The sequence below is a fragment of the Rattus norvegicus genome, chromosome 10 (assembly GCF_036323735.1).
Source record: "Rattus norvegicus strain BN/NHsdMcwi chromosome 10, GRCr8, whole genome shotgun sequence".
NCBI classification, from domain to species: Eukaryota; Metazoa; Chordata; class Mammalia; order Rodentia; family Muridae; genus Rattus; species Rattus norvegicus.
In genome coordinates this window covers 46,525,262-46,552,741 of record NC_086028.1, presented here as the reverse complement: position 1 = coordinate 46,552,741, position 27,480 = coordinate 46,525,262, and the positions used below count along the sequence as shown (strand labels likewise).

Sequence of the window (27,480 nt, the reverse complement as noted above, 5' to 3'; positions counted from 1 at the left end):
CTGGGTAGCGAGAAGCAAGAGAGTCACAAGTTCAAGACTAGACTGCGTTAAGGTGTAAGATAGTTTCCCAGGGTAAAGAATAAAAAGGGTGGGGATAGCTCAGTGCTGCAGCATTTGCCTCGTCCTCATGAGGCCTTGGGCTTGATCTTTGCTCCACTTCCGCAAAAAGTCCTCTAGGAGCCAGGGAGGTCCTTTATGTCCAGTCTGGTCAGGTATCCCTGTAAGCGGAAGGAGGAGTGGGATCTGCTAATTCTGTGTTTCCACACAGTCAGAATCTTTCCCTTTGCCCCAGTGTCCTGGGAGTGGAGTGGTATGAAATGGAGAGCTGGTCGCCAAGGTTGGATGTGTGCTGGTTCTACCTCTGAACACTCTGTGCCCGCTGCATAGCAGTTTTCTCTGGGGATGCTCGGAAGAATGGGAAGCAGGGACTTGGATGGATATGTCTGCACCATGCTCACAGAGGCTCTGCTGGCTGTAGTTAAGGGGCACTGCCTGAGCGTTTGCCCATCAGTGGAGGAATGGGTGGGCCAAGTATAGAGGAGATTCTGAATACATGGTAGAGGCTTCCCTGTCACTTTGTTTCACAGAAAGCTTCGACCTGAAATTCTGAAGTTCTGTCTTCTACAGCATGCGCCTCTTGAGACAGAAAGCTAAAGAAGGGACAGGGGTAGCCGGCTGTAGGAGAGAAAGCCCAGCACGCTTGAGACTCATTCCCAGGACAATGCAAAATATTTTTTTAATGGATAAAAGGGGGTATTCAAGTATGGAGAAGGACTCAGATAGCTGACATTTTACCATCTGTTGTTTATATTTAAAATATACAGAGTATATGCACTTTCTTGTTTTTTTTGGTTTTTTTTTTTTTTTTTTTTTTTTTTTGTGGCAGTGTTGGGGATCCAAGCGTGATAGGTCAGTGCTCACGTCTACTTCTTGGGGGCATATATTTTTGTTTTTGCTGTTTGTGGAGGACGTTCTCAACCTGTACCTCACATTTATGTATCTCATATTTTAATTAAGTGTATTTGTCAATGAGCCCATTACCTTTTTTTTTCCTTTTTTTTTCTCGGAGCTGGGGACCGAACCCAGGGCCTTGTGCTTGCTAGGCAAGCGCTCTACCACTGAGCTAAATCCCCAACCCCGAGCCCATTATCTTTAAGTTAGTCTCTTACTGCCCAGTATTTAAATTCATAATATTTCAATAAGATCAGCATCACCTCAGAATACCTCCTAGGACAAATATCTTTATGTGATTTCCTGACCTTTTGATCTTTAAGATAAATTATATATATGCACTTTTTGCGTATCTTGTTCTCTGCTCTCCATGGGCTCAGAAGAGTACACTCACATTTCTCTCCAGTTAAAAGGATATAAACCTCCTCTACAGGACATGGCATCACGTTTATGGGCTCCCTGTCTGTTTACCATTACTTGTTCTAATATGGTGTCAGTAACTTTCCCCCTTGGCATAAAGGAGACATGTCTTGTTAAAGTCCTTTAATCATTAATGCCCTTTAATTGGGAATAGAACCTTGGCCTTTCTTTTTCTCTCTTGACTGAGACATTTCCCCCGGAAGCGTTATAGCCGTTTCATTCTAAGTTCATCTAGACTTGTGGAGGGAATTCTATAAGACATGATGGCATGTCCTTTTCAGGACATCATACTAGGACATACATAATATGGATTAACTAAAAAGCAGACAGCCTTCTTCTTGTCTCTCCCTCTGTGTGGAGAAGATGTTGGTTGGAAAATCTGCTTGCCCCTGTAGTGACCTTGAAGGTGGGGCGCTAATCTCCCACTCTGTCCATGTTTCTTAATCTGTGTATTAGATTTTCTTTAACCCTTCTCTTAGTTATCTTGACCTCTAAGGCAGCTCAAATAAGTGATTAACTTAAAAATGATTATTAGTGACTCAAGAGGTAAATGTGCAGATATTAATGGAAAACTTTAATGAATATTGGCTACTACCCTAGAGGCACAACAGTCTTGGCAGTGGCTGTGTGAGCACTGTAATGTCTCCATTACTAGAATCTTTGCACAGATAGAATGAAACATCAGAGGTTCAGTAATTAGCGTGGTGTCACATGGGTAATAAGTATGGACGGAGGTGTCAGAATGTGGATCCAGGGATCCTGGCTTCAGAGCCCCATCCTACCTACAAGGCAATGTCTCCTCCTGGTATTTTCTTTAGTAACTTTTTCTTCTTTGTAAACCGAAACTCTCTGTCTTTCAGAGCAGGTACCAGAGTGGACTCTGGTCAGCCTATTCTGCATTCTGGTCCCCTCTATCCCCAAGGACAAATGGGGTCCTCCCTTCCATGGTAGAGGTTGAAAACTCTGCAGAAAAGCCTAATTTGTTCTGAAAATCTTAACTGGGAGATATAGGTTCTTTAACGGCCTGGAGTAAGCCAAAGAGATGTTGTGAAGTGTCTTCAGGGCCCATAGGACCATGTTTTGCCAGTGGGGTGTAAGTCACAGGCTATGATGTCTGTGGCATCTCAATGTACAGTTTTACTGTTTTCTTTCATTTCAGATCCCTGCAGGCTTCAGTGTGGCTGCCAATGTCCGGGTGGGAAATGCGTTGGGTGCAGGAAACATTGACCAGGCCAAGAAGTCTTCAGCAATTTCCTTGATAGTCACAGGTACCTGGACCCTCTGCAAAGGTTCCTGGTGCACACAGGCTGTGCATGGGGGCAACCTGCCTCCCCCTTTCTGTGACCTCCCCATTCACTGTGACACTTCTTCTGATCCTTTATCTTCAGAGCTCTTTGCTGTGACCTTCTGTGTCCTGCTGCTGGGCTGTAAGGATCTCGTGGGCTACATTTTCACCACTGACTGGTGAGTGCTGGCATTCTCTTGACATGTGGGATCTCTGATAAAGAAATAGATTGAGTGGATCTCATCACGATGGGCAGCCCTCTAGAAGAGATGCGCCTTGGAGAGGTGCTCTGAGTCATTTGCAAGGTCAGAAACCTCTCTGATATTACCTGAGAAGGACCTGATTACTGAGATAAGAGAAATAATTTATAATCTGTATCTCAAGTTAATGGGAGTTGGTGGTGGTGTGATAGCTATGAATCTTTAAAAATTGCTTTAAATTACATTTAGTGCGTGTGTGTGTGTGTGTGTGTGACAGTGTGTGTGTGTGTGTGTGTGTGAGAGAGAGAGAGAGAGAGAGAGAGAGAGAGAGAGAGAGATCAGAAGATAACTTGCAGGAGGAAATTCTCTCCTTCCATGTGGGTTCTAAGGACTGAACTCAGGTCATCAGAGTTGAGCCATCTCCCCAGCCCTCATGGCTGTTTTACTTTTGTTTTTGTTTTGTTCTAAGTCTTTCTCATACTATTGGTTACATTTGCAGACAGAGTCTGCATGGGTGGTTTAGTGGTAGAATTCTTGCCTGCAGGTTGTTGGACATCCTAAGCCCCTAATTTAAGAAAAAGAAATGCTTTCAAGTCTGAAACTATTTTAGCACCACCAGCATACTACAGACAAGAGGTACATTTGCCAGTTCAGTATTAACAGTATGAATAGAATAAAATAAATTAAAATAGATTGACAGTAGCCAAGTGCTGATATAGCTCTGCGAAGTGCTGTAGCTCAGAGCTCCCAAGAGCTTTAAGATGCTAACCAAGAGCTGCCCCCTGGTTGAAAGCAAGGATTGGGTCTGAGCTGTGTTATGGCTCTGCACATATCCAGGGCAACAGCTCCGTGGGGGCACTGAGTGCTCTTGAAATCTAGGGGCTTAAAACTGTTGTGGGAGCAGTCAGGTTCTCATCTGCAGCGTGGAGTTGGAGTCTCGAAGGCTGAGGGAAGAACAAGTCCCCTCTGCCTACAGTTGCAGGTGGAGTCCTGGAGGCTAGCTCACCTGAGCTCCCTGCCAAGGAAGCCACATGTCCTGGGGGTGTGTCTCAGGTGAGTGTGTCTCAGTGAATCCTAAAAGCACTTGTCTCTTTCTGCTCCACTGAATTCCAATGCCCCCTGTACTGAAAACCCAAATGTATAGGCTGAGACTGGCCAAATGTTGGTATGGAAGTAGGCTCAACAATGGGACCGATTGAATAAGAGTGGTCTAACCTGGAGAGGAGGGGAAGACCCCAGAACCTGCCAAAAGTTGCTGGAGTTCACAAGCAGATGTGTAGGTCTGTCTCCATTGATACTTGTTGAAACATTTCGACCATTTCCAAAGCTCCCAAAGGACCCCGACGCCTGACACTACCATTCAGCCTGGATTTTTTTTTCTTCTGCAGCAGCTGCTGCACCAAACAATTATTAGCAGTTAGCTTTCAGGTTTGAGCCTGCTGGCTGCAGAAGACTATTTGATGGCTGCCGGAAAGCTCAGGGGTAGGGGCAAGTACCCCCGATAACATGTGCAAAAGATGTCACCTTTGTGTATAGACTTATGTCTCCTCCCCGAGATATGCCATAACATCTATATGAATATTCCAACATCTCAATATTTTTGGGGTCTAATGTACGTCGGCCTCAGGGAATGGATCGGGATGCTTATCCTGGTGGCTGGAGTCACATTGGTATCTCAGATCTGTCAAACCGCCCAGTGTTTAGAGTTTTAGAGTATGTTTGGCATATAGACAAATGTTAAACATCTCATCAGTGAGCTGTGTTAGATATCATGGCATTGAGCCGAAGGTTGACGAGACGAACAAATCCACTCTGTCCTCCGTAGGGATCTTGTCCTCCTAAAGGAGGCTGGCTTGGATGCTGTCGCTGTATAGAAATGCCGTAGAGGCCCTCCTCATTGTGGGATAACTTTATTAGCAACCACAGATTGCAAACCGGCCTTTTTCTTTGTGGATCCAAAAAGCTACTGGGTCAGATACAGCTGCCCCAGTTCCTCCCTCACCTGCTTCTCTTTTGAAGGGTAGGCTGGCAGTTTCTCAGCCCCAGACCATCTTTTATAAGATTTCTCACCTCAGGGTGGGTGAGGAAGGCCACCACAAATAGGTCTCACAGTTTTTTCTTTCTCAAAGGATGGGCATGGAGTCAGATTGGAGGTTGGGCCAGGTTCAGATGGAAGAGAGACTTCCTGTGCCTCCCATGTGAATTCTGTGAAGGCTGGTATACTGTGGACTTTAGGTTGGGCTGGTATACTGTGACTTTAGGTTGGTGTGGGCCGCGTGCCCCAGGTTGGCCTGGAGACCTCCAAATAGAGGAGGAGATGGCCAAGCAGACGCTGGGTCTGTACTGCCCACTCAGGGGCCGTTAAAGTAGATGAGCAGGAGTCCTGGGTGTAAAGTCTTTGCAGAAAGAGCTGGAACGATCGCCCAGGCGCTGGAGAGGAGAGTCATGCTACTGTACACCCCGGCCAGAGTGGGGTCAACCTGGGGATTGTCTTTGGAATGGTCTTCAGCCAGATGACCTCGGCTTAGTTTCAGGAACTAGGGTTAGGCCTCACCCCCTGCTGGAGGAGTAGGCAGAGAAAGCTAACAGGAAGCCTCGGGTTTTGCACGAAGGAGAGGACCTGGAGCAGGCCCAGGAGAAAGAGCCAAGGGAGGAAAGGTCTGAGAGCTTCATGTTCTTGCGGTTCGTGAAGCTCGCCCTACAGCAGACCACTGTTAAGGCTTGACCAGGAAAGGATGCAGTCCAGGGAGGTTCTGTAACTTTTACCAGAAGGGCAAGCCATCCAGCATTGGCTGTTTCCAATGAGAGGAGCTTAAGGCTACAGAGTCCCCTTTCTTAGGGGATCCTGCATCCTTCCCTCTGCTCCCTGGATCCTACTTTGGTACCCCAGGCTCCAGGAGCCCTGACTTCACTACACTCAACTTCTGCCACTGCTCTGGACTCTCCCATACATTCAAACTGAGGTGCATTCCCTGCCCAGGGATCCAGGCAGAGAAAGGAGAGAAGGCAGGGGGAGAGCCTGCAGTGTGCGCTGCCAGCAGACAAGTTAGGCTTTTTATTTACTGGGGAGTGATTGCAAGCACAAAAGGTCAGACTAAGAACTGTGGGAGGAGGAGGTTGGCAGGAAGCTCAGTGATGTTCTTGATTCTGATCCTATGTCGCTGATTTTATTCTCAAGTAAAGAACCCTGGGACACATTAAAAAATGCATTTAGGGGCCGGGGAGATAACTTAGCATTTAAGAGCACTGGCTGCTCTTCAGAGGCCTTAGGAGTTCCCAGTAGCAATAGCTCATAACCACGTGTAACTCCAATTCCAGGGGATCTGATGTTCTTTTCTGGCCCCCAAAGGCACACCAGTTACACATGTGGTGCACAGACATACATTCAGGCAACACCCACACATATAAAATAATAATGAACAAATTTTAAAAAGCAATCTAATTGTTATATTTTCATCTGTGTTTATGATATACTTTGATCACATTCACTCCCCACGCCCCTAAACCTTTAATCATTTAGAGTGTTCTCTCTGCACTTGAAAAGTTTGCTGTGGCACACAGCGTGTCCTGCTATACCCACAGCAGCTCCATGACATGGCCGCACCACATCCCTCAATCCTAGTGTTCGCTCTCTCGTGTTTGCTTTTACTTCATGTCTTTTGTTTATCAGACCCTAGGAGCAGTAGGCTGCAACAGACAAAAACAGATATATAATCCCTTCCTCCCTCCCTCCCTCCCTCCCTCCCTCCCTCCCTCCCTACCTCCTTCTTCTCTCTCTCTGTCTCTCTCTGTCTCTCTCTGTCTCTCTCTCTCTCTGTCTCTCTCTCTCTCTGTCTCTCTCTGTCTCTCTCGTCTAAGTGGCAGGCTAAACCATCTAGGTTTGTGTGACCTCCTTCTGTGATGTTCACTCAGTGCCATCACTATGTGATTGATGTGATTGGATAATTGGATAAGACACTTCTCAAAATATGTCCCTGTCATTCAGTGGGCATGACCAAACTGGCAGAGTAAGTGAAACAGAAGAAATCCTAGCTCAGCTAATCACCATGGAGAACACAAAGAAAGGGGTGAACCAAATCTATCTGCAGGTGGACACACCCCAGGCTCTATTTATCTACCTTGTCCCCCTCTGCCTCCAGCCACAGCCAAGGACATCGTCCAAGTGACAGCTCTGTAACTCTCACCAGAAGGGCATTTTGAAACGAGTTTCCTTTATTTCTCATAAGGAAATCACTTTATTTAGATCTTCAGTTTTTTCCCTAGGGTAAAGTTTGCAGCAGACAGACAGACTACCAAAACAACTAAACCTGATTGTTTTAAAAAACCTTAAGAGATTAATTCTCACAAACTTTTTTTGCAAGGAAAATGAAAACCTAGAAGAACACAGCCAGGCGAGTGGCCTGTGCCTATAATTTCCCTAGTCAAGAGACTGAGGCAGGAGAATAACAGGTTTGAGGTCAGCTCAGTGTCAATAAAAAGAACAAAACAAAGACAACGAAAACACAGAAGATAAAATCTCTGTAAATATCGACCCCATAAAAACTGGAGCTCTAAATATAGTGACAAACAAGGGAAACTTGTTTTAAAATGCCAAAAAGGCTCTGATTCCAGAAGATTTCAAGGGAAAACGTTTTCAAGCCATTAGAATAGAGGTAGCTGTGATGTTTAGATTTCCAAGCACGAAGAGGAAACACCTGCATTTCTTATGAAGCAAATGTGTCCAGGTAGCACCCAGACCTGACAGTTTGCACACACACAAAGAAAACCTGACCATTCTCAGTCAGCAAAACCGATTCAAAAGCCCACATTAGGGCTGGAGATTCAGCTCAGTGCCTTCTAAACTGGAAGCTCTGGGTTTGACCCTTAGTACTACAAAACTGAGTTAATTATCTATTTGAAAGTCCAAGTGTGGGGCTCAGTGGGAGAGCATGCATTTAGTGTGTGCCTATAAGGTTTTGCTTCCATTTGTGGTATCACTACTCCCCATGGCCCCCAAAATAGGAAAGAAAGAAATTAACACTCAAGATGAAATCACAGTAGACGGGATTGGGGAGCATCACACGGAGAGCACATTTCCGTGGACTAGAAGAGAGAATGTCATCTGTAGGCAGAACAAGCCAGAGTGAGTGCCACAGAGGAGGGCACATGAGAGGCAGGGGGGAGTCTTCTCAGATTCCTTTGTATTGGCTTCTATTTTCATAAACATCAGACAAGCACAGGAGTGGCAAGATTTGTTATCTGTGGAGACGGGGCAGACATGCAGGAGCCTGAGAGACGGTGGTCATCAGACTTGTGTGCCTATCCCTCTCATTCAAAGCTCATTTTAACAAACAACGGTGTTCCTGGACTGGCTTGAGGGAAGGAAGAGACCCTCCATTCCGTGCTCGATTCATTATTCATTCATTCTGCAAATATCTTCTGCCAGACCTCTCTCTCTCTCTCTCTCTCTCTCTCTCTCTCTCTCTCTCTCTCTGCACTCTGCAATCAGTGCCCCCAAGGGTGTCTCTCCTAGTTTTATTTTTCTTCTCAGTCAGAATCCTGTAGCGTTAAGAGCAGATCCCATGTCCAGCAGTGAGAACCCTGGGATACATTTGGGACATTTACTCTTACCAGATTTGGTTGAGTGGGAAGAAGTTATAGTTCAATGGTGTCGGGACCAAACACAGCCTCACGCATGCGAGACGGATGCTCTGGGCTGAGACACACTCCATGCAGAGCACACATGAGCATCCACCCTGTAATACATCATCCAGACAGCTTCCAAGACCTGGCTCAGAAATTGGGTTAAAAGGAGGGTGGGCATGTGATCTAAATGTTGTTTTAGGTGGGAAAATGGGAATTAGAGCATATCACTGGTTTTTATGAATTACATGTTTTAAGTGGATTGCTTGTTATTTTGTTCCCTAAAAGCTATGAGATATATTAGAACATTGGTTTCTGACGTGGGTCATACAATGGTAGGTTTGTCCCCACTTGGGCTGCTGGGTGCTATGAATATACCAGGGCATCTGGACAAAGAGCCCAAGGCTTGTTGAGCGAGGGTACACATGGGGTCTCCTCTCCTGGGATTCATGGCCTCTGATTCTCGTGTCTTTTTTATTTTGCTTTTTTGTGGGTGTGGATGTTTGCCTGCATGTGTGTCTGTGTGCCACATGCATGTCTGAGACATGCCATGGAAGCCAGAAGAGGTTCTTGGATCCCCTGGAACTGCAGTCCCTGGTAGTTATAAGCTGCCACGTGGGGCTAGGAATTGAACCTTGGTCCTCTGCAAGAACATGTGCTCTTAACCAGCCCTGGTTAACCATGTTATCTCTCCAGCCCTTCCTCTCTCACTAATCACCATGTGCTTTGTTTCCTGACACAGGGATATTGTGGCCTTGGTGGCTCAAGTGGTCCCCATTTACGCTGTGTCCCACCTCTTTGAAGCTCTTGCCGTGAGTACCAAGCTCAATTCCCCCAAACACCTTCATGGTCTGCGTAAGCTATTTCTTCTGATGATGATGCATTTCACGTGGGAAGGGAGGCTAGAGTGGTCAAGAGGGGCTGCTGTTGATAGGGAGCAGCAGGGTCGCTTCTGCAAAGTGTCATCACAGAGTCTTGTTCAAGTCTGAGGACCACAGAGAGGTGTTCTATGTTTGGGAGGTGGGGGTCTTTAGAAGCCCCAGATGTGTTTACGCTGATGGATGTCACCTGCCCACAGTGTACCTGTGGTGGCGTTCTGAGGGGCACTGGAAACCAGAAGGTTGGAGCCATCGTTAATGCCATCGGCTATTATGTCATCGGCCTCCCCATCGGGATCTCACTGATGTTCGTTGCCAAGCTGGGAGTGATTGGTAAGCCTCATTGTGGGAAGGCAGGCCAGCCAGCTGCCCACAGGCCCAGGGATGATGGCCAAGCACATGGAAACTTCGCTCTGCTTCCCATACTCCTCCTGTACAGTGTCAGAGTGAGAGTGCACACAGTGGATGAGAAGTGGCTATGATCCCAGAGCTGCCTGGCCACTCCCCTCTTGCTCATGTGTCAGCATGGGAACACAGTAAAGGGTCTTTCTAGTCTCCTCCTTCTTAGTCAGCCAGTCCTTAGTCATCAGACTTAACGTCCAGGACCTCTGAAGTACTGGCAAACATCTTGTATGTAGCTCTTGCTCTATTCCTTTAACAAGGGCTCACAGTGCTGTGAGTCCCTCACCATGGCTTTGGGGTACCAGGGCCTTCCTCCTCTAGTATCTTGGGGAGTTTGAGGTGAGGTGGGGAAGCCTTAGGTTAGGATGCATGGGACTGGACATAGACCTTGCTAGAACAGCGCCCTGTGTTCTCAGCAGTAAGGGCAAGGCTGGCGATGGCCTCCTTGTCGCCTTTGTCCCCTTCTTCGGCCTCTGCTCCCCACTTATCACCCATGTATCTCACACATCTCTGCAGAGGGATGTGTAGAGCGAAGGGTGGTGGGGCAGACTCCTCTGTATGACTTTGCTGTGTTTGGAGCAAAGAACTGAACCCATGTGCTCTGAAATTACCAGGGCTCATCTGGAAAAAAAAACAAGTAGGGAGATAGATAATTGTCTGGCTTTGGTTTCTAAAATAATAATTGAGAATGTATTGGCTATGAATAAATGGTTGTAGGAAAGCCTAGCTATTGTCTCTGGGGTGAAGGACTGACTGACTCGGGCGTGATTTGTTTGGATCCATCAGTGTGACAGAGTCTCGAAGGTGATCAGGAGTCATCTGATAGCTGCTGAGGACCTCCAGTCCCACGTCTTTACTTGTGTCCTTCCATTTTCTCAAGTTCAATAATATTTTAATTAAAAATATTGGAGTTGTCCGAAGAAGGAGATTGCCAGAGTTCGTGGCCGTGGAGGTGCGGCTGTTAGCCGAATTTCCGGTGTTGTTCATGGCTTGGATATGCTGACGGCAGGCCAGTGGAAACATCAGAGGAGTCTGGTTTTTGAGTAGTATTTTTATTTAACACATTTCCAAATTATTATTATTATAACATGCAGTCAGTACAGAATACTAAGAGGACATTTTATAGTCACTTGTATATTTTTATTAATATTTTAATTGACGAACACAATTATGAACGTTAACGGAGCACAAAGTGGTGCTTTGATATATGCAGAGAATGTGGACTTTGTAGGCCAAGGTAATGAGCTTATCTCCTTGTGACATCATTTTATACAGCAAGTGATACATCTTAAAGTTACTTTTAAAAAAAAGAGTTTCACTATAACTCTGGTTGTGCTGAAACTCACTATGTAGACCAGGCTGACCTAGAACACACAGAGGGTTCTGCCTCTGCCTCTGCCTCCTGAGTTCAGGGATTCAAGGCAGGCACCATCATGCCCAGCTACATCCAACTTTGTTTTGTTGTTGTTGTTGTTGTTTTTTTTTTTTTTTTTTTTTTTTAGCGTTTTCCTATGTAGTCCAAGCAGGCCTTGAACATGGGATCAGCCTACCTTAGCCTCCTAAGTGCTGGGATTACAGGTGTGTGTCCCCGTGTCTGGCTGAGTTAAAATTTTAGAAAGTTATCTGCTTTCAAATATAGATACATTTATATCCCAAAGTCTATATTTGGCCCATTTACTGGTTTGATGAGGTGCATCTGTTGTGCACAAAGTAGAGGGAGCTGGGGATTCTTGGAGGGGAAGAGCTGAGGCCCTGGGGAGGTGAGGGCTGTGTGAGACCATGCACTCAGTCCTTCTAATGGCCTCTTAAATAGAAATACAGTATAGGTTGGTTTTATCTTTTATGTTGCCAGCAGTGGAGTGTGCAGTATGTAGCGTGTACAAGGTTCCCAGAAGTGCCCCAGAAGGCTGCAGGTTCTTACAAGTAGGCTGACTACACAGTGGTTATCAATTTCCTGTACTTTTTTTTTAAATAGGTAAATTATGGCTCTGCCCAGAGAGTTCTGGTAATCATCCTGCACCTTTTAATAGGGATTATGGCATTAGTGGAAATCAAGTTTGTTACTCAAATTACAGCTAGAGCTAAGCAGGTATGTTTGGAACGAGCGTGAAGTTTCTATGCAAAACTGAGCATTTGAAGAAGGAGGCCAGAGGCCTTTTTACTCCATCCTAGAACTGGCAGGTGGCCATTGACTCACTCCTGAGAGGAGCCCACTGACCACTCCTGATAAATAAGATGTGACGGCAGCTGGCACCAAAGAGCAGAGTAAAGGTGAACCACAACTCTAGACTTAGCCTCAGCCCTTCCGTGGATTTGATTGGTTTGCAAAGTCTGTGTATTTGGATCTTTTTATATGAGGGAATCAGCCCCCTGCACCCCACATCCCCCATGTGTCTTGGCAGAAATTTGAAAGGCAAGGAGAGGAGTGGGAGAGAATCATGGGGGATGAGGTGAGTCCTGACTGAAAGCAGCTGAACAGATATGGTCTTGTGTGGAGGCAAAGTTGGGGAATCAGAAGAGCAAGCTGCATAGTCAGATTTCCAGAACATGGAGCTCTGGGTTCAGATGCTGCATCAAGACATAAGGTGGAGGGAGACCCTGCCTCAAAGCATAAGGTGGAGGGAGACCCTGCCTCAAGACATAAGGTGGAGGGAGACCCTGCCTCAAACATAAGGTGGAGGGAGACCCTGCCTCAAACATAAGGTGGAGGGAGACCCTGCCTCAAAGCATAAGGTGGAGGGAGACCCTGCCTCAAGACATAAGGTGGAGGGAGACCCTGCCTCAAGACATAAGGTGGAGGGAGACCCTGCCTCAAGACATAAGGTGGAGGGAGACCCTGCCTCAAGACATAAGGTGGAGGGAGACCCTGCCTCAAGACATAAGGTGGAAGGAGACCCTGCCTCAAACATAAGGTGGAGGGAGACCCTGCCTCAAAGCATAAGGTGGAGGGAGACCCTGCCTCAAGACATAAGGTGGAGGGAGACCCTGCCTCAATATGTAGGCGGAGAGCAATTAAGGAAGACAGCTGATGTCAACCTCAAGCCTCCCTACATGCATGGGCACCCTCCCAACATGCCCACACACATGTAAACATACAAATATGTATACATAGGCCACATATGTAAAAAAAAAAGTTAGTCTTTTTTGAGGAGCATAGAACAGTAGTTTTTCTGGAGAAAGTATTTTCTAACACCTGGCCCTTTTCTTAATATCCAATCACCACAAGCAGAAAGGACCCAAATAGCTTCCTGGACATTTTGCTCTGACATCACGAATCATGTCAGGTAGCCTTAGTGGGTACTGGGTCTCTGCAAGATGGAGGTCTCTCTCCTACTGAGGGCTCTACCTTGCCTGACTACTTGACTTAGTGTGGACATTGTCTCCATGAGCTAAGCTGTCATGTATCTCCCCGTGCAGGTCTGTGGTCAGGAATCATCATCTGCTCTGTCTGTCAGACTTCGTGCTTCCTGGTTTTTATTGCTCGGCTTAATTGGAAACTCGCCTGTCAACAGGTAGGTGACCAACCATCCTCACTGTTACCCGAGTCTTTCAGCAGATGCCAAACCAGACCGGATGTGGCAAGCATTCTTTCATTTTGAGAAGTTTTTTTTCTTATGCTATTTTTTTACGCTTTATTATTATTATTATTATTATTATTATTATTATTATTATTATTATTGGGTTTGTTTTGTTTTCACTGGATTTTGAGGTGAAGGGTTGTGTGACCCTGGCCCAGCTCACACCCCTTTGTTTGCTCAGTGAATAGTAAAATAGGTCAATTTCTGACCTCTTGCTGTGAAAAGTCAGTTTCAGAAGAATTGGAGCTAGAGAGACTTTCTCCACGTTCATCCTTGTACTGTGTGAGTGTGAGTGTGTGTGTGTGTGTGTGTGTGTGTGTGTGTGTGTTTGTGTGTGTGTGCGAGAGAGAGAGAGAGAGAGAGAGAGAGAGAGAGAGAGAGAGAGACTGTATGCTTTCTTCTCCCACCACCTTCTCACCTTCTCAGGGTCAACCTGAGGTCTGGAAAGGCAGAAAGGCAGCTGAAGTAAGACGATGAAGAAGGGGACGTTCTCAACAACCTTGGTCAGCCTCCTCCTCAGATTAGTCTACCCCCTTCCTACTCAGGAACCTGTTTCAGTCTTCTGGAAGAGAGCTCTGTAGTGAACCAGAGAAGCTTTGTCCCAGGCTAAGGGGCATGACTTCTCCTATACCAGGTGGCCATGCTTAGCAATGCTCCCCGCTGTCCCCCGCTACCACCTGAGCTTACTTGGAGCTTCTTTACTTTTCTAGGCTCAAGTACATGCCAATTTGAAGGTAAATGTGGCCCTGAATTCTGCTGTCTCTCAGGAGCCTGCTCACCCAGGTAAGCTACAATTTTCTCAGCTCTGGGGCAGACCTGCTATATAGGACTGGAGGGGCATTTGTGGGACACATCTGGATTAGCTGCTGTGAGCTCTCACGCAAGGTACTAATGTTTTGGAAACAGACGTCAAGTCGAGTTATACCCACTCTGAGATAAATCGACTTGAAGTTAGTTTGCTTTGATTCCATATAGTAACAGACTGTGTTGGATGGTTGAAGCTTCTCAGGCCCCCTGCTAATCTCGGTACCTCTGCAAGTATTCCACAGGCCTTTCTTTTCTTTTTAAAAAGCGCATTGAAAGTGTCTGGTCCACATGCAATAATTGTGTTTATTTGTGGGGTACAGTAGACATATCACTTTGTATATAAAACCATGTACTACTGAGAGTAGGGGACTGGTAGATCATTCCCTGTCAAATTTATCCTTCCTTTATGCTGGGCTCCAGACATTTCTGATACTTAGCATTTCTATGTGAGGAGCAAGCCTTGGAAGCTGGTGTTTGCGTGCTCGCTTAACAGGATGTAGTTGGCTAAGCATCGCTCACTTTAAGCAGGCTCTTGCTTGGACCTTTGCATCATGCAAATACAATTACATCAGGCTGTTTTACTCTCAGTTTGGGAATCCTTCCAAATCCCCAGTTCCTTGGACAATTAGTTATTAACTTTTCACTCCTGTAAGGGAGGTAAAGTGGCTTCCTTCTACCTTCCTGCAATCTGCGGCTTACATAATGAAGAAAAAAATATTTAGCTGTGTCTGTAGGTGTGGGAGTCCCCACACCATGAGACACGAAGGAGGAACAGGTAATTGAAGTTTATGGAGAAGCATCTGAAGTGGCAGAAAGGCGTGGAGGTGTGGGTCTTCTGAAGGTGCTGTCTACTAGGTATGGGATACGGGGGAGGAAATCATGGTGACCTATTATGCAAAGTCTCTCTGATATCAGAAGGTTGTGGGAGTAACCATTTTCCACATGATGCTTTTGTAATGTGGATATGTAGGGTCTTTCGAAAAAGGGTGCCACAGGCCCCAATACTCCTTTATAATCTTCTGCTTTAGTTTCTAGAAGGCGAGCAGTGGTCAATTGGCAGTGGTCTGTTGTTCCTCTGATTCTGTTCTTGGTGTCTGGTTATCCTTGAACATTGTTTTCTGAATCACATGAGGTCTGACCTAAAGCTGTCTGTCTTTAATTAGGACTTTTTTTTACTCTTGTTAGACACTGAGGTTTCACAGCAGTCTAGGGAAATTTCAGAGGTTGAGATTCCCAAAAGCTCTCACTGACCTGAAGGTAAGAGGTAGTTAGTGTGAGGCTGGCCTATTCTGGGGCCATCTTTAAATCCTGCATACAGTCCTTTAGGGCTTCAAGCCCAGACACGGGGAGGTTTAGCAGGGCCCACCCTTAACAGGTACTGCTCAGCCCTGAGCCCCATGTCCAAATATGGAACTATCAGAGCAAAGCTGCCCCAGAGGCTGGCTCACCCCTCAGGTTTCTAGCTTCCTCATGATCTTGTTTTGGGAGTGTGTGTGTGTGTGTGTGTGTGTGTGTGTGTGTGTGTGTGTGTGTAGTGTGTATGCGTGTACGTGCTATTAGCTCTCTACCACCTTCAAGATGCTCTTTTTAATTCACTTTATTTTATTTTTATTTTTTAATTTTACCCCGATTTTACAATTACCTTGGGAGGAAGGGCCAGTTGGTAAAATGTGGGAAATAATTAAACTTACCCAGTCGTGTAGCTCTGAGGACTACATGTCCGGAACTGCCAGACACAACCTAAGTATTCTGTAAATGTGACCTGGTATTGCTCAATTTTAAACATTTTGCTTGTCTTTGGTTCTTTGAGACAGCATCTTTATAAACCCAGACTAGCCTTGAATTGGCTTTTAGGTGAGGATAACCTTGAAGTTCTGACTCTCCTGCCTCTACTTCCCAAGCTGACATTACAGGTGTGCATCGCCATGCCTGGAGAAACCAGGAGTATGATGTTCCAAATTATTTTGTCAGAACTCAGAGGCCACTGTGCACAGATTGGAAATCGCTAATCTGAAATATTTTGAAAGCCAAACCACTGGAAAATGAAATACTTCTGTTCCCAAGCATTTCCGACAAGGTGTGCTTTCTCAGTCACACGCGTGCCTTCTCAGGCTTCTGAAGAAAGCTGATGCCAATCTTCTTCTTAGGTTGCTAGGCACCCTGCTTTTATGTTTCTCTTAGAAAGTTCTCAGTGTGATTTCCTGTTAGTGTTCTTACTCCACAAGGCCATGAGCCTCGAGTCTTCTTGTGAGTCCTTATCTTTCTTGGTACTCAGTGGGTCTTTGGGGGTGGGAAGTCCTGTAACCAGTTCTGTGAGTGTCTTGAGCTGTGTCCTAGTTTATCATTTCCTGTCTGAAATGCTTATTAAGTAGCTGTCTGCCCCTTAGAAGCCTGATCCTAGAAAGCTCTCTGGCTCCCCACGCTGGCTGACCAGAGCAGTTTATGGAGTCACTAGAGGTGCTCTGAGACCATCAGCCAAACAAGGGCTGTTACAACACTGTTAGGGGCAGAGCCCTGGTAGCCCTAATGTAGGCTCAGTACCTGTCAATGGTTCAGCTGAACAGACAAGCAATTCTGAGAAGCAGATAAGGGGTGGAGGGTTATTATCCAGTATGGCTGCATTGGGAAGAGGAACAAATAAAAAGGCCCAGCGACACCTCCCTTCTTCCTCTCAGGTATATCTTCAGGATCCTGATATGGAGTGTAGGTTTAAGCAGAGGGCACAAGCAGTGCTTAGGCGTGCATGCCATCCTGGTGGACACGTGGTCCATCACTGATAGTCTTTCCTTCAAGATTGTCAGAACTGTGAAATCTCTTTGTGGGAGAGAAGCTCCACTCTGGTTGGCCCCAGGTGGCAGCCATTTTCTTCTTCCTTCTTCTTCTTCCTGGGGAAATGCCAATTTCTTGGGAACCATTGTTTTAATAGTCCGACTGCTGAAGGAACGACCACAAGTGTTTCTAAAAGGCCTTTACTCCTGCTTGGATGGCTCCAGAGCCATTTCTTGACCAAGTACAAAGCCAGTGAGCACAACCCGAAGATGAGGGCGGAGGGTGCCCCGGACGCAGCTCCCTCAGCAGCTCCGGGCATGGAGTTCGATCTTCCGTCCGTCACAATAGACAAAACCAGGAATTGTATCTTTAAATTGTGCTCTATCCACCGTGCTGGAAATCTGGGAAGTTGGAGGGAGACCTGCCTACCTCCTCCTCCTCTTACTATACAGAGATGGGAAATAAATAATTCCAGAGTTTCACCCTGTTCCTCTGGCTAAGTGCTTGGCCTTGTCTCAGAGATGCTGTAGCGGGGCAGGGCTGGCCAAGGTGATTGAAGATCGATTTTCTCCCGAGCCCATTTGAATGACTTTTAGATTGAAAGTTTACTCTGAACAAACCATTAGCAATGCAAACTTGTAAGTCGTTTATAGTGTGTACTCTTGGATTCCTTTCTGTAGGATACTCTTGTGACCTGGGAGTGGGTCAGTTTGACTTGGCAATTTTGAAGGATTTGTTATGGTTTTCTCTACAGTGCCTTACCTGAAACAAACAAAAACAACTTGAACAGTCATTTAAAGGATCAGCAGCACCTTCCCCTGCAGCATAGCCCTAAGATCTCTTGCCTGACAGTTAATGATGCTTGCCTGCCTGCCTTCCTTCCTTCCTTCCTTCCTTCCTTCCTTCCTTCCTCCCTCCCTCCCTCCTTCCCCCCTCTCTCAACAACTGCTTCTCAAATCAACTTTCTCCTAGCAACAATCTCGAATAATAACCACCATTTGTACATATGAAAATAAGAATCCTTTCAAGCTACTCACTAAGACTTCTTTCCCCACAGTGGGTCCTGAGAGCCATGGAGAAATCATGATGACAGATCTTGAAAAAAAAGATGAGATTCAATTGGACCAGCAGATGAACCAGCAACAAGCTTTGCCTGTCCATCCAAAGGACAGCAATAAACTGTCTGGGAAACAGTTGGCCCTACGTCGAGGGCTCCTATTCCTCGGGGTAGTCTTAGTCTTGGTGGGTGGGATTTTAGTGAGAGTCTATATCAGAACTGAATAATGTAGGAATGAATAATCCAGCAATGCAGGTGCTCCTCAGTCTGTGAAGTTAAGGCCTGACAAATCCACCACACATCGAAAATATCAGGGGCTGGGGATATTGCTGAGGTAGACAATCATATACTCAGCATGTTCAGGGCCCTCTAACATGGAAGTCTCTCTCTCTCTCTCTCTCTCTCTCTCTCTCTGTGTGTGTGTGTGTGTGTGCCTGTGTCTGTGTGTCTGTGTGTGTATTTGAGAGAGACAGAGAGATGGAGACACACACACACACACACACACACACACCCAAGAGATAGAAGCAGAGAGACAAAGAGACATAGACGAGAGAGACGGAGACAGAGAGAGGACACGCTCCAAGGGTGGATAATGTATACAATATACTTAACTTACTAAATACTAGTGTTGGAAACATTGTACCAACTAGAATATTGAATTGCAGGGCCACCTGGAGCCTGTAGCTCACTGCCACTGTCCCGTGTCTCCAAAGGATGGTGTCACACATTGTGAACCCAGGAAAAGCTCCCAGTTCAAAAGCAGTCTCTACTGAATACATGCCATTTTTGCACCCGATTGTAAAGTTGAGCCCGTGGAAAGTGAATCACTGTAGGTCTGGGACCACGTGCAGTTTTGGACACATAGAAATTTCACAGAGCTGGCAGTGGCCGGTCATTTGAGCTAACAGAATTCAACTGTGCCTATGGGTATTATGAACTGAGTATTCAAAAATGTCGTTTTTCTAATAAAGAATTAGGTAAACACCATATTGTGGCCTAAGACAATGTGGGGGAGATGGTGGTGGAGTATTAATTCATCCGCCACTGTCAAACATGCACTGCTGGGTACTACTGTCTTCATTCAGGGGTGGAATTCCTATTTCTTCTGCCTATTGTTTTCTAAGATACAAACCTATATCTGAACTGCTTCCATATTCTTACTGTGTGACTTCTATTAAATACATTTTATGATATGTCTCTGGATTGTAGATTATTATTCCATGAGTAAACAGCGTTTACTAAGCATCGGAGGAAGCTCAAATGCCCTGGGGGGCGGGGTGCAAGCAGGGGAGGTCCCTGGAGCTGTGAATCAGTGAAAACCCAGAGTGACAATCCCCCTGGTGGTGGCTAGAGGACAAAGCTTTAACAAATTCTCCCAGCCTCTGAAGGCTTGATTAAGTACACACGCATAATCCTGCAAACAGAAAATGAACACAATTAGAAAAGTTAGCCACTGTTGAGTGTAAAACGGTTCAATTTATTTTTTTTTCTTTTGGTGGTTGGTGCTGGGACTCGGGGACTGCTACAGGTAGGTATTCCTCACTGAGCTACACCGCAGCCCTTCAACAGCAGGGTTTGGTTGGGACCACCTAAACCATCCTTCAGAGCTTAATTCTTGTTGGGTCTATAAGATGACATTTTCCAGTCACCCAGACCGAGGCTTGTGCCGCGTGCTGCGCTCGGCGACGGTTGGATTTGGATGCGGCGCCCGGGGCGGGGTGGCGCGTGGGGCGGTTCCCGCAGGGCTCCCTGCACTCCACAGTGGCTACTCCGCTCTCGGATCCACGTGCCGATCGCGCCACCATCTGAGCCTGTACCATGGAGCCGGCCGAGGACAGCCTGGGCGCCGCCATCCAGCCCCCGGAGCTGGCCCCGGTACCGGAGCGCAGCCTGCGGATCCTGCTGGGCCTGCGAGAAGCGCTGTCCTCCGACGTGCGGCAGGAAGCGGCGGCGCTGGCGGCGCTCGCGGGCCCGGTGGTGAGTCGGACCCCCAGCTGCGGGCGCGGGGCGACCTCAGACGGCCCGAGGGTGACCTCCTCTCTGCTCCTTGCAGTTCCTGGCGCAGCTGATGATCTTTCTCATCAGCATCGTCAGTTCCATCTTCTGCGGACACCTGGGCAAAGTCGAGCTGGACGCCGTGACACTCGCTGTTTCCGTAGGTGCTAACTGTTTGAGCTGATGATGTGATAAAACCTCGAGAGTAAAGTTTTAATGTGTTTTTGTATAGTGCTGGAAATGACCTCAGCGCGTGTGTATGCTCGGTACACCCACACCCCAAGAATCAGAGTTAGAACTGCAGGGTCTGGCTGTACCTGACCCACCGCGCTACCGTGATCTTCAGATTTGGGAAGAGAACGAGTTCAGAACAAATACTCCCCCCGCCCCCCGCCGCCCACCGCACTGCCTCCTGGGAGACATGAAAAGAGTATCCCAAGCAGACCACGTGGTGCACAGCTACCCTAAACAAACTACGTATTCCCTATTCTAAAACCAAACCACCAAAGCTATTAGTTACACTGTTCATTAAGATCGCACAGTTTCTCTTGTAAAGTGTCTTCCTTCCGCTTGGTTTGAAATCACGCATCTTTAGAAGTCTCTCTCTCCATCTGCTAGTAAGGTAGCAGAAAACTCGCTTTTGATCTGCTCTTTCGGACAGGAGAGAAACTCCTCCTCCAAAGGGGATAGTGACTGGGTCCTCCCAGCCTCCCTTCTACCCGCTAGGATGTTGGGATGCCCAGTGCAACACCGGAAGCCACAGTTTCTCTATCAGGGCAGAATTGTTCTCTCTCTCTCTCTCTCTCTCTCTCTCTCTCTCTCTCTCTCTCTCTCTCTCTCTCTCTCTCTCTCTCTCTCTCTTTCCCTTTCCTGCTATGTCTCTAGAGTTAAAGACAAAGAGGATTAAATGCGACCCACGATGAGATGGGAGGCTTGGCTGTGGTTCGTGGGAGCACCGGCATGTTCCGCCGGCAGGGCTTTCTGCAGATAAGGTCCTGGACAGCGAGAGCCACTGTCAGCCCTTCACAAATGGGTCAAGGAGATACATTGCTTTTAATTAATGTTAACTTGTAACTAATTGCTGGGAAGGCACTATGGTTAGATATATAAGTTATAAATTTTGTTTTTGAAACAGGGTCTTTCTTGCTCAGTAGTTCAAGCTGGCCTTGAAGTTTCAATATTCTTGCCTCAGTTGGAATTACAGGCCTAGTCGTTTTTGTTTCGTCTTTTGTTGTAATGTTATCCCTGGTAAGAGAGAGCTCCCACTGTGCTCAGTCTGGTAGAAGCTTGAACAAACCTGAGCTATAGAGGGTGACTGGTATTCTAAGCCAACCAAAGGCCATTAGCTACAACAACAACAACAACAGACAACAGAACAAATAAAATAAAATAAAATAAAATAAAATAAACTGGGACAGTAGTGGGTATGCACCTTTAGTCCCAACGCTTGGAGGGAGGCAGAGAGACAGGTCTCTGAGTTCAGGACCATCCTGGTCTACTGAGCAAGTTCCAGGACAGCCAAAGCTACACAGAGAACCCTTGTTTTGAAAAATAAAAACTTATTTGTTTGTTTGTTCAAGACATCTTTTTCTGTGTAGCTCTGGCTGTCCCGGAACTCTCTGCGGAGACCAGGCTTGCCTTGGACCCAGCGATCCACCTGCCTCTGCCTCTCGATGAGTCCTGGGATTAAAAGCGGGCACTGCCACTTCTAATAAAGTGAGGTACTTCTGCTTTCCTTCTCCTAGATTGGCTTAATCAAGGTGTGTGCCTCACATCTGGGCCCTGCTATGCAGCGTGCCCTCTGGGTTTCATGTCTGGTGGGGTAAGTTTAGAGCACTCCACGTGTGGCCTGCTATTGTCCTCCTGAGGATAAAGGTTTTCATTGTTGCTATCTCAAGCACTGCTGTGGCTGAGCAGTTTATAGGGGAAAGGTTTCTTTAGCTCACACTTCAGGACAGTTAAGAGCACGGCACCAGCTTCTGCTGAGATCCAGCGGGGGTCTCGGAGCTCCATCATCGCAGGCAGATGGCACCATGGTTTCTGGTAGGAACAGTCAAATATCGAAGCTGAAGGCAAGAGGTATTTGGGTTCCTGGCTTCTTCTCTGTACAGTTCGTTCTCATAGGAACAGATTAGGTCCCGGGATCTCACAGAGGCCAGCCCGACCTCAAACTTGCCATGTAGTAGGGTAGCCCTGAGCAGCTCCTCCTGCTTTCACCTTTCCAGGGCTGGGGTCACAGGCATGTGTCACCATGCCCAGTGTATGCAGTGGTGGCTTGGTGCATTCTAGGCAAGCACTCTACCTACTGGGCCCCTCGAGAACTATATAACCCCATCTTAGGCTGGTATCCCAGTGACTTTACCACCCTTCACTAAATGTCACGTCTTAAAGGCCCCACAACCCATCAACTACAACACACTGAAGACCAGACTTTCAGCACGTAAACCTTCAGAGACCACATTTCACTACCCAAAACTCCAGGTCAGTGAGCAGGTGATTCACCTGGAGTTGACATCGGCTGCTATGTGTGAGACCCAGGAGGGAGAAGACTGCACTTCCCTCCTAGCACGCTTGCCCCACCCCTGTGAGCACTTGACCTGTGGGCTAATCTCTGCGTAGTTGGGGAATGACAAAATCTACTCGAGAGGGTAGCACAAGCCAGCTCCTTACTAGACTACTAAAACCTGAGGTTTGCTGTAAGACCTCCCAGTTTTTGATCACACCAAGTAACCTAGGCAATGTAAATAAAATACATTCCTGTCACTCAGGTTTCCCCTAAAATGTGAAACTATAACCCTATGTACAAGTGACTTTGGAAGTGCCTGGACATAGCATCATGTACATGAAGAACCTGGCACATAGTATATGCTCAATAAACATTGGGTGTTGTTTGCGTGTGTGCATGTGTTTGCATTCTGAGTCCAGAGGAGGAAGAGAGCATCCTGCTCTCTCCCTCTCCACCTTACTCTTACGAGGCAGAGTCTCTTACCAAATGTGGAGCAATAGGCTGGAGGCTTCAAGCTCCCCCTGGTTGACCTAAGGTGGCTGTGGCCCTAGATTAGAAAAGGCATTTTGGTTTGCTAATCCCAAAGGATCCATGTGGCCATCGGAACCACAGAGACTGGGCATTCACATGGGCATACAAACTCTTTGAAACTGAGGTGCCGAGCTGGGCATCATGGCACAAGCCTTTAATCCTAGCACCCAGGAGGCAGAGGCAGGCCAATCTCTGGGAGTTCGGGGCCAGCTTGATCTACGTAGAGAGTTCAGGACAGCCAGGGGCTACATAGTAAGACCTTATCTCAAAACAAACAAACAAACAAACAAAAAACAGAACAAAGAAAAGAAGCTGCAGAGTTTCCTTGGCTCTGAGCAACGCTGCCTGCTATATTTGTCCTGTTTTTTTTTTGTTTGTTTGTTTGTTTTGTTGTTTTTTTTTTTTGTTTTGTTTTGTTTTCCTTGCAGGTTGTGAATGTCACTGGAATTTCAGTCGGGACTGGCTTAGCCTCGGCTTGTGACACACTGATGTCTCAGGTGAGAACCCCATTGCCCACACAAGTCCTTGGCGGTTGCCTGGGGGACTGCACCCTATGGTTGCAGCATAGTTAGTAACTCAGTCCTGGGACGAGGCTTAGCTGACTTAGCTGCGACTCTCGCCAGGCTCCGTTCATGCCACAGGACAAGAGGGCCGCATGCCAATGGCACGGCAGTGAGACGCGCAGTAGGAACTATAGCAAACACATCCTAGGTGGCACCGGAAAGCCAAGGAACTTATATTAGCCTGACTTAATCAGACTGGAGCCTCTGATTGTGGGGAAAGCAGTCTGTTTGGGATCTTCCTGCCTCCTTAGAGTTTCTGTTTACATGTCATTTAGCCCAAGGGCCTCCACTTTCCTTGGTTGGGTTTGACCTGGTCCTATCCTCTGACTGGGCAGGGTGCAGAAGCCCAGACAGATCAATGTCTCCTGTTGTGTTTGGTGGACAGTTCTGCCCTCCCGGCCTGGCCTACACAGGCAAGGCCTGTGCTATCCTTGTCCCTTGCTCTGAGCTCCCCTGTAAGTGTGTTAAAAGTGTTTTTGCACTCCTGGTCCTGTACTGAATTCAGTTCCCATCAATACCTTTTCCATCACTGCTCAGCCCACTGGGCTTAGCTTGCACTAAGTCTCCTTTGGCTTCTCCAATTAAACAGCCAGGTGAACACAAAGTCACCCTTAACTATTGGGCCACCTCTGCACAGTAGGTGTCTCTCTTCATCAAAACCCAGGTCTGTGCATATTCCCTTCCCAAAGCACTACTCTGCTCCCTGTGAACAGCCTCAGTTCCCAAGAGCAGGGAACAATTGTCCTAGAACACATAGGATGCCACCGTGTCAGTTGGCTGTCTGGGGCCTGGCCGCCATATTCCCCCCACCTCTGGCCAGCCCCACCCCTAGGGCAGTGCAGCGGGAGGGGAGAGGAGGGACATGACTCCTAGGGCCGCAAGGCCTGCTGGGAAGGTGAAGCCTTGGCCTATACGTTCACGGAAACAATGTTTTTCCAAGTCCTTTGGAGGCAAGAACTTGAAGCGCGTGGGGGTCATACTCCAAAGGGGCATCCTCATCCTGCTGCTCTGCTGCTTCCCTTGCTGGGCCATCTTCCTCAACACCGAGCGCCTTCTGCTGTTCCTAAGGCAGGATCCAGAAGTTGCCAGGTGAGCACTGGCTCAGAGTCCCCAGTCAGCAGTAAGTGGCTGACACCCTCAGCTGATCAGCGGGATGTGAGCGCTTGGGGTCAGACTCTCAGGCACAGGGCCAAGGCAACACACGACAATGCACCGGGCTATCTCTGTCCATCATCCTTCCTCACTGTTCTCTTGGCGGGGAGTCCAATGCACAGTTGTCCTCGCCGCTGCATTTAGGGTTAAACTTAACACCCTAGTGGGATCTCTGCTCCTGAGCTTGATACTTTCCCCACTAAGTTTTCTGCATTGTACTGTGCTCAGCTTGTAGCACGTTTTCCTGTTGGGGTTGTGGTCCCTCCTTTCACACTGAAAAGTCTCTGCTGCCCCTTCCCTCTACCTACGTAACCACTTAGCAGCCCTCAGAGGCTGCTGATGCAGACAGAGTGCAGGAAACCGGTTTGACTCAGTAACTCCCACATCGATGTTCAGTTTTAACTTTTACAAGATACCCTGAGCTTAACCAGAAGGTAGGGTGACCAGAAACCACTTCACTGTCGGCTGAAAGCTGTCTTGTTGTTCCAGGCTAGCCCAGGTTTATGTGATGATTTGCATCCCTGCCCTTCCTGTAAGTTTCACAGCTGCTGTGTTTCATTATTAGTGTACAGTCATAGACATAATAATATGGATAAGTAATGATTCCATTGAGACATTTTCATATGTGTATATAATGCTCTTAAATCATACCCAATTTCCTCTCTTTCTTTCTTCCGCCTTCCCCTGGTTCCCATGACCCTTCTCAACTTCCTCTGTTCTAACTCTCCCTCTCGAGTCTACGTATGAGAGAAAAATATGTATAATTGTCCTTCTGAGTCTGGCTTTTCACTTAAGCGAGGGACACAAATTTGTTCATTTTCCTAAAGATGACACGATTTTAGTCCTAATGATGGAATAGTGTTTTATTGTAAGCTGCATTTTTTTTTTACCCATTTGTTCACTGATGGCTACCAAAGCTGATTCCATAATGTGTGATGATTATTCTCAAATGTCAACTTGGTGAGGTCTAGAATTGCTCTGGAGACCAGCCTCAGGAATGCCTTTGGGGAATTATCTTTATTAGGTTGATTTGAAAGGCCTACCCACTATGGGCGGCATCATTCCTTGGGCTTGGTTGTAAGACTGCCCAAACGGGAGGAAGCCAGTTGAACACAAGTACTCAACTCCCTCTGCTTCTGGACTGTGGATACAACGTGCCTGGCTGCTTCAGGCTGCCGCCGCCATGAACTTCCTGCTGCCATGGACTGTGTGCCTCTGAACTGTGAGCCAAAATAAACCATTTACCCTTCATATCGCCCTAATTACATTTTGCTTACTTTGTGTATGTGCATGTACACTTATGTCATGACACACGTGTGGAGGTCAGAAGACAACATGTGACCCATCCTCCTACCGGATGGGTCCTGGAGATGGAACTTAGGTTGTCAAGCTCAGTTTGCAAACATCTTTACCCACCGAGACATCTTGTCTGACCTTAAATTGCCATCGTCACATTAACAGGAAAACAACTAGGATCATGGCTAGTTGTGAATAGAGCGGCAGTGATAGAAAAACAATGCAGTAATACAAGATGCTCATCAGTAATGCTCATATACACGTGAGCGGTGCAGGCAGATGAGTGCAGCAGCTCTGTCTTGAAATCCCAGAGGAATGTCCAAAATGGTTTCCAGATTGGTTGTACTGATTTCCTTTTCCACGGATCGTGTGAAGAATCCCCTACATTCTTTTCAGGACTCGTTGTGTTTCTGATAAAAGCCATCCTGACTTGGCTGAGGTGGAATCTGATTTGCATTCTCTTGATGGCTAAGGGCATTGGGCATTTTTTCATAAATCTGTGGGCCCCCTCCTCCTGAAGCTTGTCTATTTGGTTCTTTTGCCCAGTTTGTAGGTTGGTTTGCTCCTGCTTGTTGTGTTTCCGTCTTGAGGTCTCCGTACGTTCTGAATATTAATCCTCTGGGAGGCTAGTAGCTGGCAAACACTTTCTTCCATTTTGTGGGCCACTTCTTCATTTTATTGTTTCCTTTGCTGCATGTAAGACATTTTAAATTGATGCAATCCCATTTGGTTCTCCCCCCTATTATTTCTTGGGCTTTGGGGTCCTATTCTAGAAAGTTCTTGCCTATGCCTTTAGTGTGAGGTACTTTCCAAGCGTTTTCCTCTAGTAGTTGTAGATTTTCAGAGTTTTGGCCCATTTTGAGTTGATTTATACACACACACACACACACACACATACACACACACACACACACACACACAGAGAGAGACAGAGAGACAGAGAGACAAAGAGACAGAGAGAGACAGAGACAGAGAGACAGACAGACAGAGAGAGACAGAAAGACAGAGGGAGTGAGAAGTGTTGGACTTTCAGTCTTTTATAGTTCTGTGGTCCAGTTTTGCCACTCATTGGAAGGTGTGTTTCCTCTAACATGTTTCTGGTTTATTTGTTGCAAGTCAGCATCTGTGTGGGCTGACTTCTAGGTCCTCCCCCATAATGATCTGTTTGGGACCAGTCTGCCATCTCTGTCACTATGGCTCTGTAGTGTAATTTGTAGTCAGATATTGTGATCCCTCCAGCATTGCTCTTTTCACTCAGGATTGCTTTGGACATTCAGTGTGCTTTTAGAGATGTTATCCTATATGTTTCCATGGAAAATGTTATTGGAATTTTGATGGGGATTGCATTGAATATTTAGATGATCATGATACAGCCATTTTACCATTATTGATTCTGTCAATGCATGAACATGGGAGACCTCTACATTCTCTAGTATCCCCTTCCTATTCTTTCTTTAGAGCTTTGATT

At 46.8% G+C, this 27,480-nt stretch overlaps 2 protein-coding genes across 6 annotated transcripts in view; both read left to right on the top strand.

Annotated features, from left to right (window-relative positions):
• Slc47a1 (solute carrier family 47 member 1) overlaps nt 1-19,162 on the top strand; it is a 56,549-nt gene extending 37,387 nt beyond the window's left edge. For 2 of the 3 annotated variants that reach the window (XM_063269334.1, XM_063269333.1), the window contains exons 11-17: nt 2,531-2,639; nt 2,760-2,835; nt 9,221-9,290; nt 9,557-9,689; nt 13,176-13,270; nt 14,047-14,119; nt 17,970-19,162. In XM_063269334.1, coding sequence (XP_063125404.1) covers nt 2,531-2,639; nt 2,760-2,835; nt 9,221-9,290; nt 9,557-9,689; nt 13,176-13,270; nt 14,047-14,119; nt 17,970-18,196 — 783 coding nt within the window. In that variant the 3' untranslated portion in view covers nt 18,197-19,162. The remainder of the gene's footprint in view (nt 1-2,530; nt 2,640-2,759; nt 2,836-9,220; nt 9,291-9,556; nt 9,690-13,175; nt 13,271-14,046; nt 14,120-17,969) is intronic. The other variant, NM_001014118.2, reaches the window with a different exon arrangement.
• A 625-nt stretch (nt 19,163-19,787) lies between these two features.
• Slc47a2 (solute carrier family 47 member 2) overlaps nt 19,788-27,480 on the top strand; it is a 42,693-nt gene continuing 35,000 nt past the window's right edge. For 2 of the 3 annotated variants that reach the window (XM_039086569.2, NM_001191920.1), the window contains exons 1-5: nt 19,788-19,946; nt 20,023-20,124; nt 23,430-23,498; nt 24,505-24,653; nt 25,206-25,248. In XM_039086569.2, the coding sequence (XP_038942497.1) occupies nt 19,788-19,946; nt 20,023-20,124; nt 23,430-23,498; nt 24,505-24,653; nt 25,206-25,248 (522 nt within the window). The remainder of the gene's footprint in view (nt 19,947-20,022; nt 20,125-23,429; nt 23,499-24,504; nt 24,654-25,205; nt 25,249-27,480) is intronic. The other variant, XM_039086568.2, reaches the window with a different exon arrangement.